Source organism: Sebastes fasciatus, chromosome 14, assembly GCF_043250625.1.
Source record: "Sebastes fasciatus isolate fSebFas1 chromosome 14, fSebFas1.pri, whole genome shotgun sequence".
Taxonomy (NCBI): domain Eukaryota; kingdom Metazoa; phylum Chordata; class Actinopteri; order Perciformes; family Sebastidae; genus Sebastes; species Sebastes fasciatus.
This window is the reverse complement of record NC_133808.1, coordinates 26167328-26188701: the sequence shown is the minus strand read 5'-3', so window position 1 is coordinate 26188701 and position 21374 is coordinate 26167328. Positions and strand designations below refer to the sequence as shown.

Below are 21374 nucleotides of genomic sequence, written 5' to 3'. Positions count from 1 at the left end.
ACATTGTGAGAAAAGCAGTTTATTGTTTTGTCATATAACACCTTGTGTCAGTTTCACACTCTTTGAATTAGTGCTGCAGGTCAAAGTATTTACATCTGGAGTATTTTTTTAAATAAGGTGGTGGATCTTAGAATATTTAATATCAGAAAGAAAAAGTTTCTGGGGACAGTTTTTTGTTCTTTCAGAGATTATTTCACCACATAGATCTTTTCTAGACTCATTATCAAATATGCTTAAAATGACCCAAACAGCGGGCCAGGCTGTCTCAATTGTTACCCTGGAGAAAAGTTTCACTATGTGATATATTTCTTTAAAGTAACCTGCCTGACCTCACTCACTCCAAAGTCAAATACCTCAGAGCAGTGGTGGAATGTAATCAAGTACATGTACATGAATATATTTGAGGTACTTGTACTTGACTTGAGTTTCTCCTCTTTATGCAACATTATACTTCTACCATCCAACTACATTTGTCTAACAGCTTTAGTTACTTTACAGATTACAATTGTTTCATACCCTTCCTGTCCAATGGAAAATAAAATATTTGTGATAAAGTGAAGGATGAAATGTTCTTTTATGAGTTGAGCGAAATTCAGAGTAAGACACAAGGTTTACATGTTGATGAAAAGCCCTAGGAAAAAAAATATATAAAACACAAAAAAAGCCTATTCTGCATCTAAATATACGATTAACTACACTTCTGTGTATGTTGAAAGTTTTATTTTGAATTGAATTACCGGAAGTGTGAGTATGCTATGATGTCTACATAAACGCCACTTTTACTATTTTCGCAGTTCCTTGCTGTCACCACTAGAGAGCAGCAAACACACGTGATTTTAAATACACAGATCAACATCTAGCATCAACATAGAGGTAGACTCAGGAACTGATCATGTTTAAAAATATATATTATGCAGGTTAATACAAAATACTTTCTGATTTCAGCTTCAGGAAGTTACTTCACTTATTTTTCTTTAACACATGTTGAGTTCCTTGAGTTTTCTAGCTGTAAAACAACATGAAAAATCACTAAAACTAACAATATCACTAACAATATTTTTTCGTATTACCACAAAACTAAAAAAAACTATCCTGCAAATATTTTGCCCAAAATAGAAAAAAAAACAGCAGTAGACAAGTCAGACAACAAAAAACAAAACATTATATGTATTATAGGCTATCAGAAAATACAAACTGACTCAAGAGGAAGAAGCCAAACACTACCGACTATTATGTAACGTTAGTTACCATAACACACTTTAAAGTGTCTCTATAGCAATAGCGTAGTTGTTTAAACTGTTTAACTTACAGAAAAGGTGAAAATATGTTTACGTTGCCAGGTTTCGTCATTATGCTTTTATGTTGAAACCGAACCGGAAGTTGTGTTGTAGGCTCTCTGCTTAGCTTGCCTCCGCGTCATCACAACAGATCAGACTTTGGCCGGAGACTGAAGAAGTGCGACGACTTTTTTACTTCGGAGCAAATTCTCTCTGTTTTTGTTTTGTTTTTGTATTTTACAAACTTTTCCGTCGATTTTTTTTCTTGTCGGAGTTTGTCAGCGTCTCTTTCAGGATGGTCAAAGTGTCTTTTAGCTCCGCTTTGGCTCAGAAAGATGTGAAAAAGGACGCAGAGAATCTGATTCCAGAGGAGGACAAAGTGAGTAGAAAATGGCTAACGGCTAACTGCGAGCTAACTGAGCTAACGTTGAGTTATATGCAGTTTACATAAACACACAATAAGTGTTGTTTAACTAAACTTACTCTATATATTTTCGCTGTTAACTTAAACACTTTAAACAACTACACTATTGCTATGGAGAATTTTTAAAGTGTGTTATGGTAACTAACGTTACATAATAGACGGTAGTTCTTCCTCTTGAGTCAGTTTGTATTCTTTGATAGCCTAATATTTACAGACAACAACACAATAAGTGTTGTTTAGCTAAACTTTATATATTTTCACTTTCTGTAAACACTTTAAACAACTACACTATTGCTATAGAGGTATTTTAAAGTGTGTTATGGTAACTAACGTTACATAATAGACGGTAGTGGTTGGCTTCTTCCTCTTGAGTCAGTTTGTATTCTTTGATAGTAAGTAATATATAGTGTTTTGTTTTTGGTTGTCTGACTTGTCTACTGCTGTTTTAAATATCTAAATGTTTTACTCTTTATTTTCTAATTTGTTTTTGTTTTGGGGAAAATATTTGCAGCATTGTTTTTTTAGTTTTGTGTGGTAATACGAGAAAATATTGTTAGTTTGTGATTCAAACAGTTTAAAAAGGCATCATAGGAAGGTAAAGGTTGTGTTGTTTTTAGTGATTTGTTTATATTGTTTTATAGTTAGGAAACTCAAGGAACTCAACATGTGTTAAAAAAAATAAGTGAAGTAACTTCCTGAAGCTGAAATCAGAAAGTACTTTGTATTATTGTTTAAATTTCATAATTTAAATCCTATTTAAATAAATTAGGTAACTTCCTGAAGCTGAAATCAGAAAGTATTTTGTATTATTGCTTAAATATCAACATTGAATCCTATTAATTTAGCCTATTAATTGACTTTTTAGCTGTTAATTACCTTTTAAAGAGGGTCTAAGACTTTATCAAGTCAGTTTTCTCTGTTTTTTATTTAATTTGCTCTCATGTAGTTGTTTTATCTCATCTTCTGCGATCTTCATCATAAAGAAAACCATTTTCTTTATCTTGTTTCTTATGAAAAGTGCGTCACTCCTACAAAACCGAAAGTAGATAAGGCGATGAAATAACTTTCATGCAAAGTCCATGAATATTTCACAACAATGAACTTTTTCTTATCTTCTGCAAATAACATGCTAAAGGTATTGGAAAGGAAGAGTTTGGTCTTTAAATCAGACATTAAAGCGTTTGAGCTTCTGAGTTGTTCAGCCTGTGTGTGTGTGTGTGTGTGTTAAAGACTAAGAGGAAGCTTCCTGTCACAAGTTACCTTTTGTGTAGGAGTCCTGGAGAAGTTATGAAGTTGGTTTTCTGGGATTGAATTGCTTGGAGAAACAGGAAAACATCAGCAAAAAGTTACGAGAAGACACAAACAATCATTTTAGGCTGTAATTGGCTGAAAAAAATGTGAGTTAAAACAAGCGAAACAGCTGCAGCGAATCTCAACATTTAGTGTGATGGTTGTGAACTAGTAAAGGAGCTGTGAGTGAGCACACTTTAATTCTAATTGGATGAATAATTCAGCTGCGTAAAGCTGTCTGGAGGTTTATAAACCGCTGACTGCTGAGGCGTGTTGTCTCCCTTTGGGTATAAAGTCGAGTTAAAACTACCCCTGCTGCTCCTTCAGTCTCCACCCTATGGTGAAAGAAGCTGTTTCAGGCTTTTCACCGGAAGTTTCAGCTCTGTTTGCGGGTGAAAGATAATTTCTCTGCAGAGTGAATAAGACTCTAAAGAGCTGTAGACATGTTATGTACAGTGGCTGTGTATCTGATGAGAAATAAATGCTTTAGAGAAGCTGTTGTGATGCAATCTCTACTGTCTCCCTGTGTGGTTATTGTGGCTGCAGACGTGTGCAACTGTAGTCTGGGTTGGTTTCAGTCTGACTGATCTTGATAATTGGAGCTTAATGTTTTCCATCTTGGGCATTAAATGTGGGTGCGAATGCAGCAGATACTGTACGTCGTATTCATGCTGTTTGGGGGGATTTTTCTGCACTTGGGTGGAGTGGCTCCTTCTGCAGTGTAAGATAAACTGTATATCTTCTGAGAGGAGTACAGAAACAGTGACGGGGGTGATCCTGACTCTCGCATACACCGATGATTGACACTTCTATATGTCTTAAAAAAGTCTGTAAAAGTATCAAAAAGCACAGAGGTTTGGAAGATATTCTTCACCCCGATGCATCTGTCATTGTTATATACTTGCAGTCATTAATTTGTTAATGTTTGTTGACTAAGCGATTAAATGTCAAACAGTTTCAGAACTAGTTGTTGTTTATTCATGACTCCAGTCTTTCCCGAGCCTTAACTAAGTGTTTTTTGCCTAACCTCAAATAATTTTTAGTTTCTGTTTAGTTTGGCATTCCCCCTCAACCTCTCTATTTCTGTTATGCTTCTGTTTCTCTTTCTGTTTATGTTCTCCTTGCTTTTATTATTTAAAAGAAATCCCCAGACTTGGTTTCAATTTACAGAGCAGTGACCAGTGAGGAGAGAAACAAGCACAACTGTTCTGTAATACATATATTATACTACTTGTTTCCTGGTCTTTTAACGCAGTGAAAAATATTATTTGCACAATGCATCTCAACTCCATGTTAATGAACTTCATCAGTCTGAGACTGTGTTGTTTGTATTCCTCTGCAGGCTGTTAAACAGAGTTGAACCAATCAGCTAAAGCCTGTAGCCGAGACATTTATAGCAACAAAAAATAGACCAAGCTAAACATTTAGGCTAAGCATGCTTAGTTTAGCTTTTCCCTGAGTAAGCCATGCTGGGTGTGTTCAAACAGGGATGCGGGTTTCTTCCTGTTGAACATAAAGTTCCAGTTTGCTTCATTCATAAGAAAAAAAACTTGGGTAGTACTGGAAGAAAAACTCTGATCCTTTACTCGAGTAAAAGTAGCCATACCACAGTATTTAAATACTGTGTTTTACAAGTAAAAGTCCTGCATTTAAATTCTCGGTAAAGGTACAAAAGTATTAGCATAAAAATATATTTAGTAAAGTAAAAGTACTCATTACGCAGAATGGCTCATTTCAGAAATATGCATAGGCCTGGTAGCATTTGGTAGTATTAATCTGGATATGTAAAGCAACTTAAGTTATCAAATAAATATAGTGGAGAACATTTATAACTTCAGGTCTGTTTGGGTCCACTCTTAATTAATCCGGAGCATCATTAGAGTTAATCAGCATCTTATCTGCTTAACCAAATACAGTTTGACTTTGTGCAAATTAACAATTAATCTCCCGATGTCTCTTTGTCAGTGTGCTGATTCTGCACGTTTATAGATCCAGTCATTAATGAGCTCTGCTCAATTAGAAACAGGCACAACTAGTCAGCTTTTGTTCTACACCTGAAAGCATTAAAACGTCCCAAAATCTTAAGTTTGTCTTTTTGTAAAGTGTGCAGCTTTATTTTGCCATTATTGATTCATTTTTTTGATCAATTATTTAGTGTTGATGTTAGAAATATTGATAAATAAATTCTTATCAAGGTAAGCAGAGCCCAAAGTGTCTTCAAATTTTAATTACAGTGATACAGAATGAAGAAAAAAAGCAGCAAATATTCACATTTGAGAAGCTGTAAGCAGGAAATGTGTGGACATTTTAATGGATAAGATTAATAAATTATTGATTGTGGCATTTGCCATTAATTCATTTTCTTTATTAGACTAGTAAATTTATTCATATTTTTGTTTGTGCTAACTGAAGTCACCAGGCCGTGTTTTCTCTGCAGAACTCCCATAGTAAAACACTGAAAGTGACCTCCAGACAGCTCAGTTGAAGGAGGAATACCTGAGCTCATCTTCCAGCACATTAACACGTCACAGTCTGCTGTCAACTCGGTGTAGTAAAGATCACATCAGCGGCTGAGCCGAGGCATTATGAGTCAGCAGCAGCATCAGCAGCGTGTGAATCCAGGTTAACGTTCAGGTTGTGTTAGTGCATGACAGGCAGGTGTGAGAAGCGCTCATTAAAGGTCAGTTTGCACAAGCTGTGGCTGGGCGTGAAATAGGGATGTCACGAGTTTGTTTGTGTTGTTGTGTGACTTTGGTTAGTTCGGACTCGCCAAGGTCACACAATAGCACAAACTAACCAATCGAGGCAGCGGTAGACCAGCAACTCCTCTGTTCTGCGAGATAAAATTAAATTTTTTTTCAATGGAGTCTGGTAGTTTTGGCGAGAGCATACATGGATACGAAGGATTCAGTTCCCCCCTCGGAATGGGCTGTCTGACAGCAAGGTGAAGCGGTTAAAATATTCTAAATATATCGTACACTTAAACTGATATTGATTTTTTTAAGTGGGCCTTTCTTTGAGGTGTCTAAAATACACTTCGCTGCTGGCCTCGTCCACAGCAGTACATTGCTTTGCTTCCGTGTGGTAACTCCTGTCTGCTTCCTCAAACTGGGGGCGTGCCGACCGTCATCTACTGTAGGTAATACACTGTCTAAGGATAAGTACCTCATACAACCCCACTTCGAAGCACCCAAACTATCCCTTTAATCAGAGAGTCACAGCAGCAAAGAGGAAGTACAAAACAGGTGCACATGTATAGATAAGAGAAGTGAACTAAAACTAGAATGCTACATTATGAGCATCTACTATACTATATACAACATGATACAAGAATAAAAAGTCAACTATTTTGATAATCGATTAATCAAAATTAGTAAATTTCCAAGCAAAAGAAATCCTCAGTTATAGCATTTTAATTATGAATATTTGCTACAAGACATTCAAAGACATCACCTTGGAGTTGCAGCCCTATTATACACCATATACAAAAGTTAACTGTGACAATGTATTGTTAATTCTTCATCAATTCTTGTACAGCTATTTGTGTAAAACAACTGTAAACATTAATGCATTTGAGAATCTTAATTTTGTTACACGTTAATAATCCTTAATTTTTTATTGATAACGACGCTTGAATGATGTATTGGCGCCAATATCAAAATATTTCAAACAATACCACAACCTGTTGTTTTTATTTTATTTTATTAAGACGTGCTCTCAGAATACTGGAGCCTGATTGGCCGACTGCAGCAGTTCCTCTAATTCAAATGAGATAAACCTGCTGAGTGAAAGCGTCACAGTTACATTATTGCCAATGAATCAATCTGTTTTTTTCTCAATTGATCAATTTGCCATCACAAGTTATGTGATTTTTTTATCTCAAGAGCTTTAATTTTAAAGCTCTTCTTTTAATGATATGAAAAAAGAAAAGCTTGCTAACAAATATTTGATATTTCTTACATAACAACTAACTGATTATCAAAATTTTAGTTTTTAAATAAAGCCAACTGAGTAAACGGATTATTGTTGGAGCAGTGAAATGGTATTTACGTCTGCACAAACCCGTTTGTGCAGACGGGTTGCGGAGAGAGTCTGTTGAGACGCCTGAAACTATAAATGTGGTTTTATAGGGGCTGAAATATACTGGTGCCGGATATAGACGGTTTGCTGTGAATGCAGGAAGGAAGCTTTATTAAGACGTGCTGGCTGCTGCTGACCTCGGTGTTACTGTGCTGATAATGTGTTAGAGCGAATTATTTTTATATGTGCGGGTTAAGAGCGTGCATATGATACTTTCTTTTTTTTTAATTCTGTCAACTGGTGGAAAAACTGACACCAGATTACTGCTGGTTGGAAGTAGAGACATTTTATAGAACATATTATTAATTGAGAATGATAATAACCATTAGTTGCAGCCCTGTCTGTCTCTCGTAGTTGATATTGTTGTTTGTGCAGACGGGTTGCGGCTTTCTTCTGGCAGCAGTTAGCAGGTGATCCATTCAGAGATGGAAATAAATGGAAATTATTTCCATCTCCGACTGCCTGAAAGTTTCTGTATGCAAATCACACAGCATCACTTCAGTTTGCTGGCTGTACTTTTGTACATTTAATACAAACCCCAAAAAATACAACCAAACTGCATCAGTTGCATTATTTTTAGATGGCAGGTGCACATTTGTTTTTTTCCTCTCTGACCTGAGAAGGAACGGTGATTTGAGGGTAGTGACAGTTTTGCTGCTACCTTCAGATACATCCGTAGCCTACCTACACTACCGTGCAAAAGTTTGGAATCAGCTGTTGTATTGATGTTCTTCTTTCCTTTAATAATGTCTATTTTAACAGATGTGAAAACAGTATAATTCAGACACCAAATGTATTATTTACATTTGAAATAGTTGAAAAAGAAGAATTAAATGATTCAGACATCCATTTAGTCGACGTCTCCACAGTGTTGCATGACATGGGAGAATATTATTGGATTTTTAATTTGTTTCCAGTCCAGAAAAGCGTCAGTGACCGTCGATCATTATTGAACCACAACAGTGCAATTGGGCTCTAAATATTGAGTTAGTCTGTTTTTCTTTGGGCCCTCTGCAGTCTACTCAGTGGTTAGATAGAAGAGGTTCAAACTGTGATTTCTCAGTCAATCGTGTATTACAATAGTGCTAGAATAACCTACTATTTCTATTGTGAAGTTTGAAGAATAGCTTGGCTGTATTATTGTGCACTTGCCACGGAAACGGAAACCTGTTCATATTTAAATCTGCACACATTTTGATGCTACGCTTCCAGTTTCTTTTACCAATGACTGGTGATTTCCTCTATTCTTATTGAGCTGTTGCTCAGAGGCATCTTTGTCTCTTTCTGCTTGTTCAGTCGTCAGTCTGGTTGAACCATTGTACAGTGTTTTGAGACAAACCCTTCGTACAAAATAACATCTATTTGTAAAGAGGACATTCTTCAACTGAAAAACATGAAAGACCATTCAAACATACAGAGTAGTCCTCTCAGCCATCTGACTGTAATCGAGCTTTAGTGACAGGAGATTCCAAACTTTTGAACGGTAATGTACATTATGGATTACAGCCCAAATCTCCTCCCGGGCTACTTGCTGCTGCTCTCCGCCTGTGTGTCCTCTGATTGTCGTCTGAGGCATGCGGACAGCTTGAAAAGGATTATGGTTTAATCAGTCAGATAGAGACTCAGCCGGAGAGATTTAGCAGCCTCCTACAGGGGCGCCGACCACTAAAACTCAAGAAGAGGGAAGATTAACCAACCAGGCAGATATACGACCTCCACCCACCGTCCTCCCCCACCCCCTCCCACCCAGGGGCTCAGAGACCCAGACACCCTTCACCCAGTGCAGACCTGATATAATGCAGAGAACCAGAGTTACAGCAACTCCGAGATGTATATGTTATGTCTAAAGCTGCAACATTTTAGTTGATTAACCAATAGGTCCATCAAAAGAAAATTAATCAGCAACAATTTTGATTATTGATTAATTGTTTGTCATTTTTCAAACAAAAAAATGCCAAACATTTGCTGGTTCCAGTTTTTTAAACATTAGGATTTTCTGCCATATTTTGTCACATATGATGGTTGGTAAAATATCTTTGGGTTTTAGACCGTTGGCTGGACAAAAGAAGGCATTTATCACTTTATATCATATTTTCTACAATTTTCTGACATTTTAGAGACTGGAGAACAGTTAATCGATTAAACAATAATTGAAATAACATTAGCTGCAGCTCTAGTTATGTCCATAGTTACACTTAAATCGATAAAACTGAAAAAAGCAATTTAGTTTTAGTGATAGCTCACTGTACTGGTCTTTTTAAATTTGTTGTTGAAACAGGGTTAATGACAAAGAAAGACGAGTAGACATTAAATATTTCAGTTGGTTTTGGATTTTAGTTTCACTTTAGTTTTAGTTTCTGTTTAATTGTTTTCATGAACTAAAATAACCGTGGATGTTGGTCATTTGCATTTTACCAGGCTGATGATGCCGGTCTCTGGCAGGTTTGTTTGTTGTTTTTTTGTGTAATGTTGCAGAGATCTGATTAAGATAATCCAAGAAATTCCTTTGGTGTATCAGTCTGGCTTCACCCTCGTTCATGGTATGTTTGTAGGAGAACGTGTAAGAACACGAGCCTGAAGAGTTTGATGGTTGCCACATTGTGAAAAAAGTAATGTTTCCTTTCTCTAACCTAAAGAGGGTTTTTCTGGTTAAGTTTTGAGCGCGGTGTTTGGTGTGTGTCGGGTTCCTCGGCGCCTTCACAGAGGCCGTATGCAGCTCAGAGCAGAGGATGGAGTTTCAGTGAAACTAAACCTGTGTCCTGGACACTGATACTCACCTGTCTCCACAGAGATAGAAACACTAGCTGTTATCAGGTGAGACGATGACCAGGACAGTGCAGGGTGATCCGCTTAAGACATTTAACGGAAGACTGAACCATGTTTAGGATCAGGCAGAATAGTCATACGTTTACACAAAAAAAAAAAAAATTAAAATCCAGACAAGAGAGGATAAACTTATTTTTTCAGGCAAAATCAAAGACAAGCATAGTAAACATACAGCTGTCAATATGACAACAAAAGACAATAACGGTGAGGGTGAAAGCAGAACTCAAAATGCTGGAAAAATAGTAAAAAAATTATGTAAAATGACAAAGAAATACTAAAATATTGACATTGAATAAATATTTCAATCTTCTAAAGCAACAAAAAAAAAAATGTGTGTTTGTTGTGGCTGAATTAATGTGGTCTCTGGTTGGTTTATCGCAAAAACACACCCACAAAGACGGTCATTGATCCCTGTTGTAGCGTGAGTGTGTGATGTGAATGCAGCCTAGTTAAACCAACAGCCTCCATCCTCACCACAGCACACCAAACTGGGGATTTCTGCCACACAAAAAAACACTTTCAAAATGAGACCCAAAAAAAAAGAATCATCATAACAGAGTTGGACAGACAGAGTGAGAACAAAAGAGGAAGTGAAACAGTTTTTATATCTGACAGTTTGTTGGATAAAAAAAGGCTGAACTTGTATTTTCTCGGTACACTCAGTTCCTGTACATAAAACAGCTACACAAGGCTGCATACCTAGTCATTTCTACTGTTATATGCTGATATACCTCAACTATCTGCAGTAGAGCTGAGACAATTGAGTTTTGAACAGTTGGTTGGATGAAATAGGCAATATGAATAAGTGACATTGGGCTCCTTAATCACATTAATTAAGAAAATAATTGGGAGATTTGTTAGTGGCAGCCCTAATCTGCAGTATTCAAATGTGCTGATTAGTCGGATAGTTATGAATTGTCAAAATATTTATCTAAGAAAATGATTTTGCTGAAAAGATATTGTTTTAATCTTTGAGTAGATCAAAAGAAAGATAAATATTTTAAGTATTTAATCAGTTAAAACCTCTGGTTTCAGCTTCTCAGATGTGATGATTTGTTGATTTTTATCATTAAATATTCAGTATGTCTATGTTTGAGACAGTTGGGACAAAACAAGACATTTGAAAAACATTTGAGAAGCTATTTTTATTTTTTATCAGTAATGGAAGTAATCTTTAGTCGCAGCCAAATCCGATCAAATAATCCCAAAAATCCATCCTTCTGTTCCCCGAGTGTGTTACCGACTGTACATACTGTTCCAGCTGTGTGTGACGTTAACATACTTCACTGTGTCGACACATGAATGTTGATGAGGGTGTGTGTGTTGAAGTTATGAAATGTTGGTCTGAAGGCCTGTTGGGTCTTGTTGTTGATGAAGCTTTAGGAGACTGTCCTGAAACGGGACGATCATCAGAATCCAGGGCTCAGTTTGTTTTTTGAAATTCGAACCTCGGAAACAATTTAATGTTCAAACTGTAATAACATTTACAGTCTATAAGTGAAACAGACAGTTTGAAGTAGTAGTAGTCCAACAGAGGAAGCTCATTTTCATCAAAAAAGGAAGTCCAGTTTGAGAAACAGGTCAATGAGTTTGAAGATCTTGGAGATAGCAAAACATTGCACAGTGATTTATAATACTATGAGACCAGGTTTTCAACTTAGAGGTCGACCGATAGTGGATTTTTAAAGGTCGATATAATGTTCTGTTGCGCGTCTCGTTGTTAAATGCCACTCTTGCAAACCGTTAATGTACGTGCATATTCCCGGGGTAAGGGTTAGGGACGTACATGAAACCTGCCTTGGCGGAGGTCTGCGCTCTCCGAGTGCACTTTTAGTTTATATTTGCACTCTTTTGTACAGCAACTGCTGCATAAGCCCAACAATTTCCCTCACGATAAATAAAGTTCTATCTCATCTTATCTTAAACTACAAATAAAATGTTGCTGTTACATACACACCACCTACCTGCCAGTTCCCATTTCAGCGCCGGAAGTTCTCTAAACTAAACTGTTTAATATTCTTACTAATGTTCTCATCTCAAGATGTTCAGTAAAAACATCCTCTTCTGCTTTCTGTGTTATTTTGCCTTCACTTCCTCTTTTTTCTTTTCCTTGAAGTCAAAAGGGAGTGTGTGTGATTCAAACAAACGTCCACTCAGCAGAGATGACCCGAGCTTTACAGCCTCAGGAAATGTTCCCTTTTAGTGTCTCTGTCAGCTAGTCGGCCTGTCAAACACACTAAATCTAACACCATGCGCGTATAGCTGCTCTGCACTTTCCTCTTTTAAAGGTTTCACCCTCACTTCCTCTCCTCAAACAACTGTTCTTTGGTTCCTCTTTTCTTAACGCTCGCCTCACTTATCGCCAGCCAGAAAGAAAGAAAATGATACAAAACATTCAGAGAGTTTTATCTTTTGCTGTCTTTAAATTCAGGTGAAGGTCTGAAAGGGTTGATTGTCACTTTTTTGAGTTGCCGCCCTGCTGTCTTCTCCTGTACCGAAGTGTTTTGGAGATGCTGACCCATGGCCCAGATTTATCAAGTTGTTAAAGCTGCATTCTCCCAGTTAGATGGTATTGCAGAAAATTCTCATATGAATGTTAAACTGCAGATGGACTGTCTGTTGATGCTAGGAAATATGTTTTGTGATGACTGTAACAGAATATCCACAGAGGACAGAAAGAAGTCTGTAAATAAGTGATTATCTACTGTGTATTATATAGGGTGTTTTCGATTCAGAACAGTATTAAACACTCGGTTGTTCGGTTTGACATCATTTCTTACATATTTTTTTATTTTTTGGCCCCTTTATTTGACATTTTTATTGTTTATTAACTGTTCACGATGACTGAAATCTGCAAATACTTTGCATTAATTATTTCCCTTGTCCAAGTAAATGGCATTTTATCGTATACTGTTTGCAAAGCTGTTCTTTCAAGTTAAAGAAGAACATAAAGTGTTACTGCAGAAGTATGTTTAATCATAACAAAACTGATCGTACCACGAGGGCAGATGTTTTCAGTATGCCTGCGGTTTATTTTCTGACTCTGGCGACAGTTCCCGCATTGTGCTGCCCCTTTGCCTACACAGGAACAAGAGGAGGAAGTGTTTGTTTCCATGTGTTATGAAGTGTAGCACGATCATAATGGCAGAAATCAGCAGACTCTGACTCAGTCACTGGTGTGGCAACGTGTAGAGTTGATCAATTAGTCGTTTAAGTAGCTGATTATGCTCCACTAACCCCAACAACTGGTAGAAAATGTCCAACAGAGATTCATACTTAAAAATAAGACAAACACAGCAGAGGTTTTCACTAAAACTGCTGAAGTAAATTCAGGACAATTGTGTTTTGAGAATAAACAGTAAAATGCTTTTGTCAGCGTTTCTGTAAGTGAAACCACAGGTTGTGTTTTCAGGCTCAACATCAGTTAAAAAAGATGTGAGCTTCAAAAATGCTCACATTAATGATTCCTGGCCGTTTATCGTCAGACGAGGTTTCTCCCAGTCCGGGAAAGATTTTCTGTATTTAGCAGCAGGAGGCGAGTCAGGGCTTGTTCTGAAAGAAGCTGGTTCTTTATCCGCCTGGCCAGAGTCCACCGGCTGATGTTTGTCTGATGATGATAAGCCCCGGTTTCTTTTGCACTGTTGAATATTTACCCACAATCCTCATTTCCACTCAGCTCAAAGTCTCAAGTTTCTCACAAGAGCTTGTTTAGGTGCACACATGCGCACACACACACACACACACACACACACACACACACACACACACACACACACACACACACACACACACACACACACGTTGAACACAGTGACACGCCATTTCAATGTTTTCCGTGACACAGACGGAGATAAAACAGTAAAAGATTGGCAGATATGTTTTTTTTTTAAATTGAAACTACCATCTGAAATGTTACCATGATCCTTATCAATCAGTACTGCATCTTTTTTAATTTTAAGTATTCGCATTGTTTACATCCATGTTTACTAGCTAGCAGTCTTCTAAACATACATTATTTATGTTTACACTTAAACTTACATATGTATTTGTACATTTATACTTGCACACATCCACACACACATGCATATGGACATGTGATTTATGTGAAAAATTAAGGCAGAAAAGAGGGAGAGGGGATGGTCTTTCCACATACATGTATACTTAATCGCATGTATACTTAATCACATGTATACTTAATTGCATGTATACTTAAATATGCCTCCAATGCTTCTTTTCACCTAAACTTATGCAAGAAATAACGGAACAGCTGTTCACACCAGAGTAGCTAAGGAACCAAGAGGTGTTCATGTAGCACTAATGTTTTATTGGCTTTATTAGTTGGACTTTGTTTTTTAGCTACATCCACTAAAACAGCATGAAGTCACCACTGGAGATGCTCTGTTTCGGTTTGTTTAAGTTCCCATTTGATATACTATATTTTAGTTTTTCCCCAATCCGTTCAAACATAAAAAGCTTTATGTTGTGACAATCTCTTATTCTGGAAATTTGGACTTAATGTACAAAACCTGATAATTAGACTGAATTATTATTTTATTAAACCTTATTCATTGAGTGGAATTGAGTAACAAATCGGAGATGTGTGCTGTGAATCCGAGGTGTGGTATGCCAGTTGCATGCAATTTGCAGTTCAATGTTAAAACATGTCGTGAGCACATCTGAAATCATTAATTTTACTGGTAAAAGAATGAGTCAGTGTAAGAGTGAAAGGGTGAGTGTACAGAGAATACACTCATAATGAATTGTAGATATAATGGAAATAACCAACAAGTGATAAGGATAATAATCAGACACATGTTGATGTCCGAAACGGTGTTATCTTTTTCTTCCTTGGAGGGTATGATATTTAAATCATGTGGTTGAAGGACATCCTCGCTGATCCATGAATGAATAAATATGGTGGAAACTTCGTCACGTCACCCGTATTCTTCTTCTTCTCTCCTGCAGGATGCGGAAGCTGCCCTGCCGCTGCGTCACCAGTCACGGGCCTGGTGCTGGTGCATGTGCCTGGGTCTCGCCCTCATGCTGTCTGGAGTGGTGGTTGGAGGAGCCTACCTGTACCGCTACTACGTCCTGGAGGTGAGCTACCAGCCCCGACAAGGGTGGGAAGAACAGGTAAATTGAACAATAATCAGATATCAAAGGATCAGTAAAGGAGACAGATTAGACTAAAGGCAGAAAAGGCAAACTTGCAGCTTTATTACTTGCTTATCTAAAGGCCCTGACACACCGAGCCGACGGCCGTTGGTGAGCTTCTGTGGGCCGAGCTTTGCAGGGTGTCCCTGTGAGGGAAGTCGCTCTGATTGGCTGTTCAGCTTAAACAAATAAGAGCACGAGAAGAGAAACGGAAGTGAGGAAAGCAAGCCACCAAGTAAAGACAAGAGAGCGCACACAGAAGGCTCTTCTCGTTTTTCATCTTCATCTCATCTGATCATTCCAATACACGGATATTTTCACAACGACATCAGGAATGAAGCTAAGTGATGAGTGAGAGTGCTGTGAAACTGGTCAGAGTTATTTCATCTCACGCAGGCGCAGAACGTACATGCTGACTAGCTGTCAGCTGTCATCTTTGCGTTGTGTTCAAGTGCAACTTGTGAAAGACGATGTGAGGCGACGCAACAGTTGTCCTTCATCGCCGTTTGCAGCCCAGGAGGATTTAGCCACTTAAAAGTCCTCTGGAGACACAGCATCACAGGCTTTACAACAACCACACAAACAAATCATGCATACAATAAATATAATAAAATAAAACATGAAAGTAATAATCTGATAAGTGAATATTAGAGTTATAGTCCACGATCCAACACAAAAACAACATCACAAGCATATGACGTGTAAATCACATCTTGCAGGAGAAAATGTGAACTGACAAACTCGACAGGTTGAAGCAGGTAAACTGCTTTGAGCTGTTTTTACGTCAAGTTCTAACTCCACCTACCTGGGCAGGTTTTAAAGAAACACCAGTGGGAATGATACACAGATCTATTCTTCTTGCTTTATGCTGATTTATAACTGTGGAATCAGCCAAAAACAGAAACTAAACAGAAAACACAGCGGTGAGAGTCTTTATAATAAATTAATCTTCGTTTTCCCTTTCAACTCTTCTTTATAACTTTACAGTATTCCCTCCTTTAGTTAGATTTATTATGTCCAGGTGATTTGAACTCTTGTGGCACATAACACGACTATAAGTCTACAGCCACACCAGCAGACGCATGAGGCTGTAATGTTCATACTCCAGAAAACTAAATTTGGATGGATGAATAATGCAGAGACAACTTTCCATTAGTGGGTTAAAAAATGTTAAAAAATAAATTGCACAAATACACAAATCCAAAATTTGCCTCAAATAGCTTTACAATCTGCAGCGTACAACATCCTCTATTCAGATGAGGAAGAACTCCCCAAACAAACAATTTTAACATAGAAAAAGGAAGAAACCTAAAGAAGAGAAACAGAACAATGATATTAGGTAGACAAAGATAATGTGAACACAATATGGATCCAGGGCGACATCAAGAAACTCACCTCTTCTCAACCATAAAGAGGAGACATGCAACACACAAGAGACAGACTCAAGGACGCCATTCACACAGTGGGAGAAGAGACGAGGGTGAGGTTGTCTCGAGGACAAAGACCAGATACAACATGGAGACCACATGAACTGTGATTGGTCTGTTTGTGTTTCCTCCTACACGTTTCTAATGCCAGTAGAGTTTGTTGAGAGTTAAGGCAACATTAAAGACGTTGGATAAATACTCAGTTATCTTCCTCTCAGTGACACAAAGACATTCCCACAGCAAACTGATGCATACCATGATCCAGAGACTTTGTTTCTTGCATTCTGGTGACTTTTAAAGAAGTCTCACCAGGTTTTAAACAGCATAAGAAATGTCTTGTGTAGGACAACAGGCAGTGTTACAGTTTACAACCTTCACTCAACACATTGACGTGCATTCATATCTTCAATAGTGATACAAGCTCAAACTGGAGACGTAACTTTCTGGGTCTTTTTCTGCCTTCTTTCTCATGTTTTCTGTCTTTTTCGACTTCCCCTTGTCCCTGCAGGACGACGAGGTCTTTGTGTGTGGGGTGAACTACCGTGAGGAAGACTACATGATCCAGGAGGAAGATGAGGTATGAAGCTGTACAACACAACACTTCCCATTCTCATGCAGCAGCTTCAGGAGTATCGCACGTCACTTTATTATTTTCTCTTCCTGCTGCTTATCAGACGTTGGTGTTTGTGTTCAGTACATGTGACATGAGGTGTTTTTATTTAATCATTACAGACTGAGTCACTGATTGATTGATGACCTGAGTTACTGACTAATTGACTTCAGCCTGCAGTGGACTCACAGTAAAGTCATTTAAATCTGTTTATACCCACAGAGCTTTGGTACTTTTTATTCAGTATTGACACACAAATGACCACACTGTTGTTTTTGACAGATCAGCAGCTATTTTGATAATCAATGAAGTCAATCTTCAAGGAAAAATGCAGAGCATTTGGTGGTTCCAGCTTCTCAACTGTGAGAATTTGCTGCGTTTCCTTGTCTTACATTATAGTACATTTAATGTCTTTGGGTTTTGGACTGCTGATCAGGCAAAACAAAACATCTGAAGACATCACCTTGGGACATTTAACATTTCACAACAACATCAATTAAATGGCCGATGTTTTATTTTGTAGATGCATGTCTGACTAGTCTGACTCACCGGATGTATGTTACCATTTTGCAAGTGGTTGCTGCATCCTGTGCTTGGGACCGCCCAAGATGATTGTGATTGTTTTGAAAGCAAGAGTGTTTTTCTCTGCTCTGATAGGGCTGGAGAGAGTGAACAGTAAACAATGAGGCTGATGCCAATCAGATTAAATTACGAACTGTAACACTGGATTATATGCTGCAGCGTTTCTTGTCAATCCCTTGTGGCTATTTAAATCCAGTGTAGAATGGTGGACTGTGTCACTTTCAATCACAACTACTTTATATAGAGGTAGTTACTAAATATAAGTACATTACATTAATGACTTCTGATGAAAAAATGCTGACCATAAATTGAGTTCAGGCACGTCTTTGAAAGCTGAAATCTGCCCCTCCAGCGAGTAAACAATGGCGATAATTCATCAAATAACCGCCTGTGTGACTGGTTGTGAGACTGGTTGTGAGACTGGTCAATAACGGGATGAACTGGTTTGTAGATTGAGGTGGCGCTGCCGCCGCAGTTCCACCTGCGGCTGCTGCAGGAGAGGATCCGGGTGCTGGAGAGGGAGCAGGTGGCGCTGATCAATGTCCCTGTGCCCGAGTTCGGCGAAGGTGACCCGGCTGACATCGTCCACGACTTCCAGCGGGTGAGACACCCCAAACCTTTCAACCTCTGCTGCTTCCTGTTTGACTCACTAATGACTTGAATGTTTAAGAGCTCATTTGTTATTTCTGCTGATTAACTAATTGATCATGCATCATATTGAAAGTAGATTAGAGGATCTGTATGAAAGATTACAGTTAAATTCTAATGACTACAAAAACAAGGTTTATTTTTATTGGAGAAAAAAAATTAAAAAAAATAGTGCTCTGTAAATATTAGTTTTCTTGGTTTGTAAATGTTTGTCTTCTCTCTCAGAGGTTGACCGCCTACCTGGATCTGAGTCTGAACAAGTGCTACGTCATCCCGCTCAACACCTCCATCGTCATGCCTCCCAGAGACTTCTTGGAGCTGCTCGTCAACGTCAAGGTAATCAACAACTTCTCTTTACCTGTCGGACTGAAGTTTCACCTTTTAATCCCGACAGTTAATTAAGTTTTTGTTGATCATTATGATATCTGGTTCCTGCAGAGATATTAAATAATGAAATATTATTTTTTTCTTTGACAAAATCATAGCTTAAGATCATAGCTTAAACTCCGTATTTAAGGGTTGGCAGGTATTAGTGGTGATAATGTTTGTGTAGTATGTATTAATTGTTTGTATTTTTTGTCTTCCCTCTGCCCAGGCCGGCACCTACCTGCCTCAGTCTTACCTGATCCATGAGGAGATGATTGTGACTGAGCGCCTGGAGCACGTCGACCAGCTCGGCTATTTCATCGACAACCTCTGCCGCGGCAAAGACACCTTCAAGCTGCAGCGCAGAGACAGGATTCTGGGTAAGCACAGGAAGTCATTCAGGCCTTTTATTTATGTGTATTAAAATCAATTTTACATTTGAAGGTAATAGATGTATCTGTGCCTGTGAGTACATGTAGCTACTACTGTGTTTATTCCCCGAAAGCAGCACACTAACTCCCTCCGTTCGTTTTACAGGTATGCAGAAGCGTGAGGCTCTGAACTGCCACAAGATTCGTCACTTTGAGAACAAGTTTGTGGTGGAAACTCTGATCTGTGAGCCTTAAGAGACCTTGTCGCCTCACACCTGCTCTTAAAGTCACTGGCGTGCAGTGAAATCTGTGTTTTTAATCCTCACCTGTCTTTTTTTTCCTGTCCTTTACTTCAGGTAGTTTGAGTGAGTGAGAGGAGTGAAATGTGAAGCTGTTTGGTAAAAATATTCATTGATTGTGATTTAAAAAAATAAAGGTGAAGAGTTGTGTATTTTTCCACTTTTCTGTACGGGGATCTTCTTGGAATCTTTTCATAAAATAAGTAGTTAAAATTCAACCGAGTATAAAATAGTAAATTATTTTAATCAAAATCACTGCAATTATAGCATGAACATGTATTTCAATAGACAAGGGTAAATGTAGTTTGCCTTTCTTTCAGTCAAGACATAACATTTCAAGAGAAGGGGCAACTTTTGTACCACTCATCCTGGTTGTCGAAGCAGATCGGTCCAGGGAGACTTTTTTTTAGTTTTTTGTATTTTGTCTGCTGTAGCTATTAATACACTGCACCTGTTCTTTCTTAACTGGAAAATTATCTTAAAATAAGAGTGTGGATACTTGCTTCTCTTGTTTAGCTTTAAAAATAAGTTTGTATTAAATAGAAATGAGAAAATAAAATTCACAGCAAAGAGTTTAAACACACACTTATGTTAAAATCTTTTTCTCAAGGGTTGTCTGTCTTTTTTTGAATGTGTAATTTTTTGGATAACTCTTTTCTTGTTGTACTAATTTGTGTATATAATCTCTTTAAAGATATGAACAGACCAACACAATAAACAAAATAGAAAAAACAAACAGTGCTGTTGTGTGATTTCGTTCATTTAAATCCTCATTAAGATGCCAGTGTCCTCTGAATTATTAGCGACGCTAGCCTCACGGCTTTGTGGACCACTTTAATCAATCCTTAATTATCTCAACAACTATTGGATGGATTGTCATGAAATGTGGTTCAGACATACATTTTTCCCCTCAGGATGAATTGTAATAACTTTGATGATCCTCTGATTTTTCACCTAGTGCCACCATCAGGTCAACATTTTAATTTGTCCATTAGCATTTAGCTCACAAAGCTGCTAACATAGATATAAACCATGAATATTACTGTGTACTGTAGCTGACTTTGTACCTAGTGACTCTGCTGTGTCATCATGTGACTTTGTGTCTGCAGCCGTCACCTCGGTGGACTGACCCTGGATCAGCTGTCACAGCGGGCTCTCAGCCTGCGTGTCATTTGATCACAGTGGAAATGTGTCCTTGATTAAAGCACTAATCAGAGGGACCTCGCCTGGGGGGATCATGGGAAATGAGCCAGGTGGTTAACGGTGGTGTGTCACCTTGAAGGATCAGAGAGAAGGTTGTTCAAAGTGGTCATATAACTATAGAGGTTAGTTACCGCTGCAACACTACAGCCTGTCACATCATCAACTCTTTAATTAAAAATAAAAAAATCTTACTGAACTAAACTTTAATTTCATCACATTTTTTTGAATAACTACAAAGCTTTACAGAAATTAGATTTGGACAAGACAACGCATCAAATATTCAGTGCTGGACAGGAACTAAGTATATTTACTCAAGTAGAACCACTACTTAAAAACTGTACTTGCGTTTAAATTTTATACTTCTACTCCACTACATTTATCTGACAGCTGTAGTTTCTGGTGATTTTGCAGCTTAAGACTTTCACCCGAAATCATTTTATAAAATATAAAACATTGCACTTTTAATAATAACATACATTTTGTGGTTAAAATTTTGACTTGTAATGAAGTGTTTTTAAATTATATTGGTACCTAAAGGTGCACTAATCAGTGTTTTTAAATTGAAATATCTCAATGACTATTGGATGGATTGTATTTCAATTTTGCACTGATGTTCATGGTCTCCAGAGGATGAATCCTACTGACTTTAGTGATTGTCTGACTTCCTGTAGCGCGACCAGCTGGTCCATTTTTTTCCTATCCATCTCTCAACATCTACTTGATTTATATGATTCCTACATCATGTATCTTAATAACTTTGGTGATCCTCTGACTTCTCATCTAACATTGCTGGAAAAGCTGGAAGCTAAAGACACAC

The 21374-nt window shown here is 37.8% G+C and overlaps 1 protein-coding gene across 2 annotated transcripts; it reads left to right on the top strand.

Annotated features, from left to right (window-relative positions):
* Positions 1-1409: 1409 nt before the first annotated feature.
* LOC141781789 (integral membrane protein 2B-like) lies at positions 1410-20090 on the top strand. 2 transcript variants are annotated; one of them, XM_074657631.1, is made up of 7 exons: positions 1410-1656; positions 14863-14994; positions 16987-17055; positions 18122-18271; positions 18544-18654; positions 18914-19064; positions 19222-20090. In XM_074657631.1, the coding sequence occupies exons 1-7, from the start codon at positions 1573-1575 to the stop codon at positions 19308-19310; spliced, it is 786 nt and encodes a 261-aa protein (XP_074513732.1). In that variant the 5' UTR covers positions 1410-1572; the 3' UTR covers positions 19311-20090. The 2 variants fall into 2 exon arrangements, with proteins under 2 accessions (XP_074513732.1, XP_074513733.1); XM_074657632.1 differs by having other exon boundaries at positions 1417-1656; positions 14863-15030.
* Positions 20091-21374: the final 1284 nt, after the last annotated feature.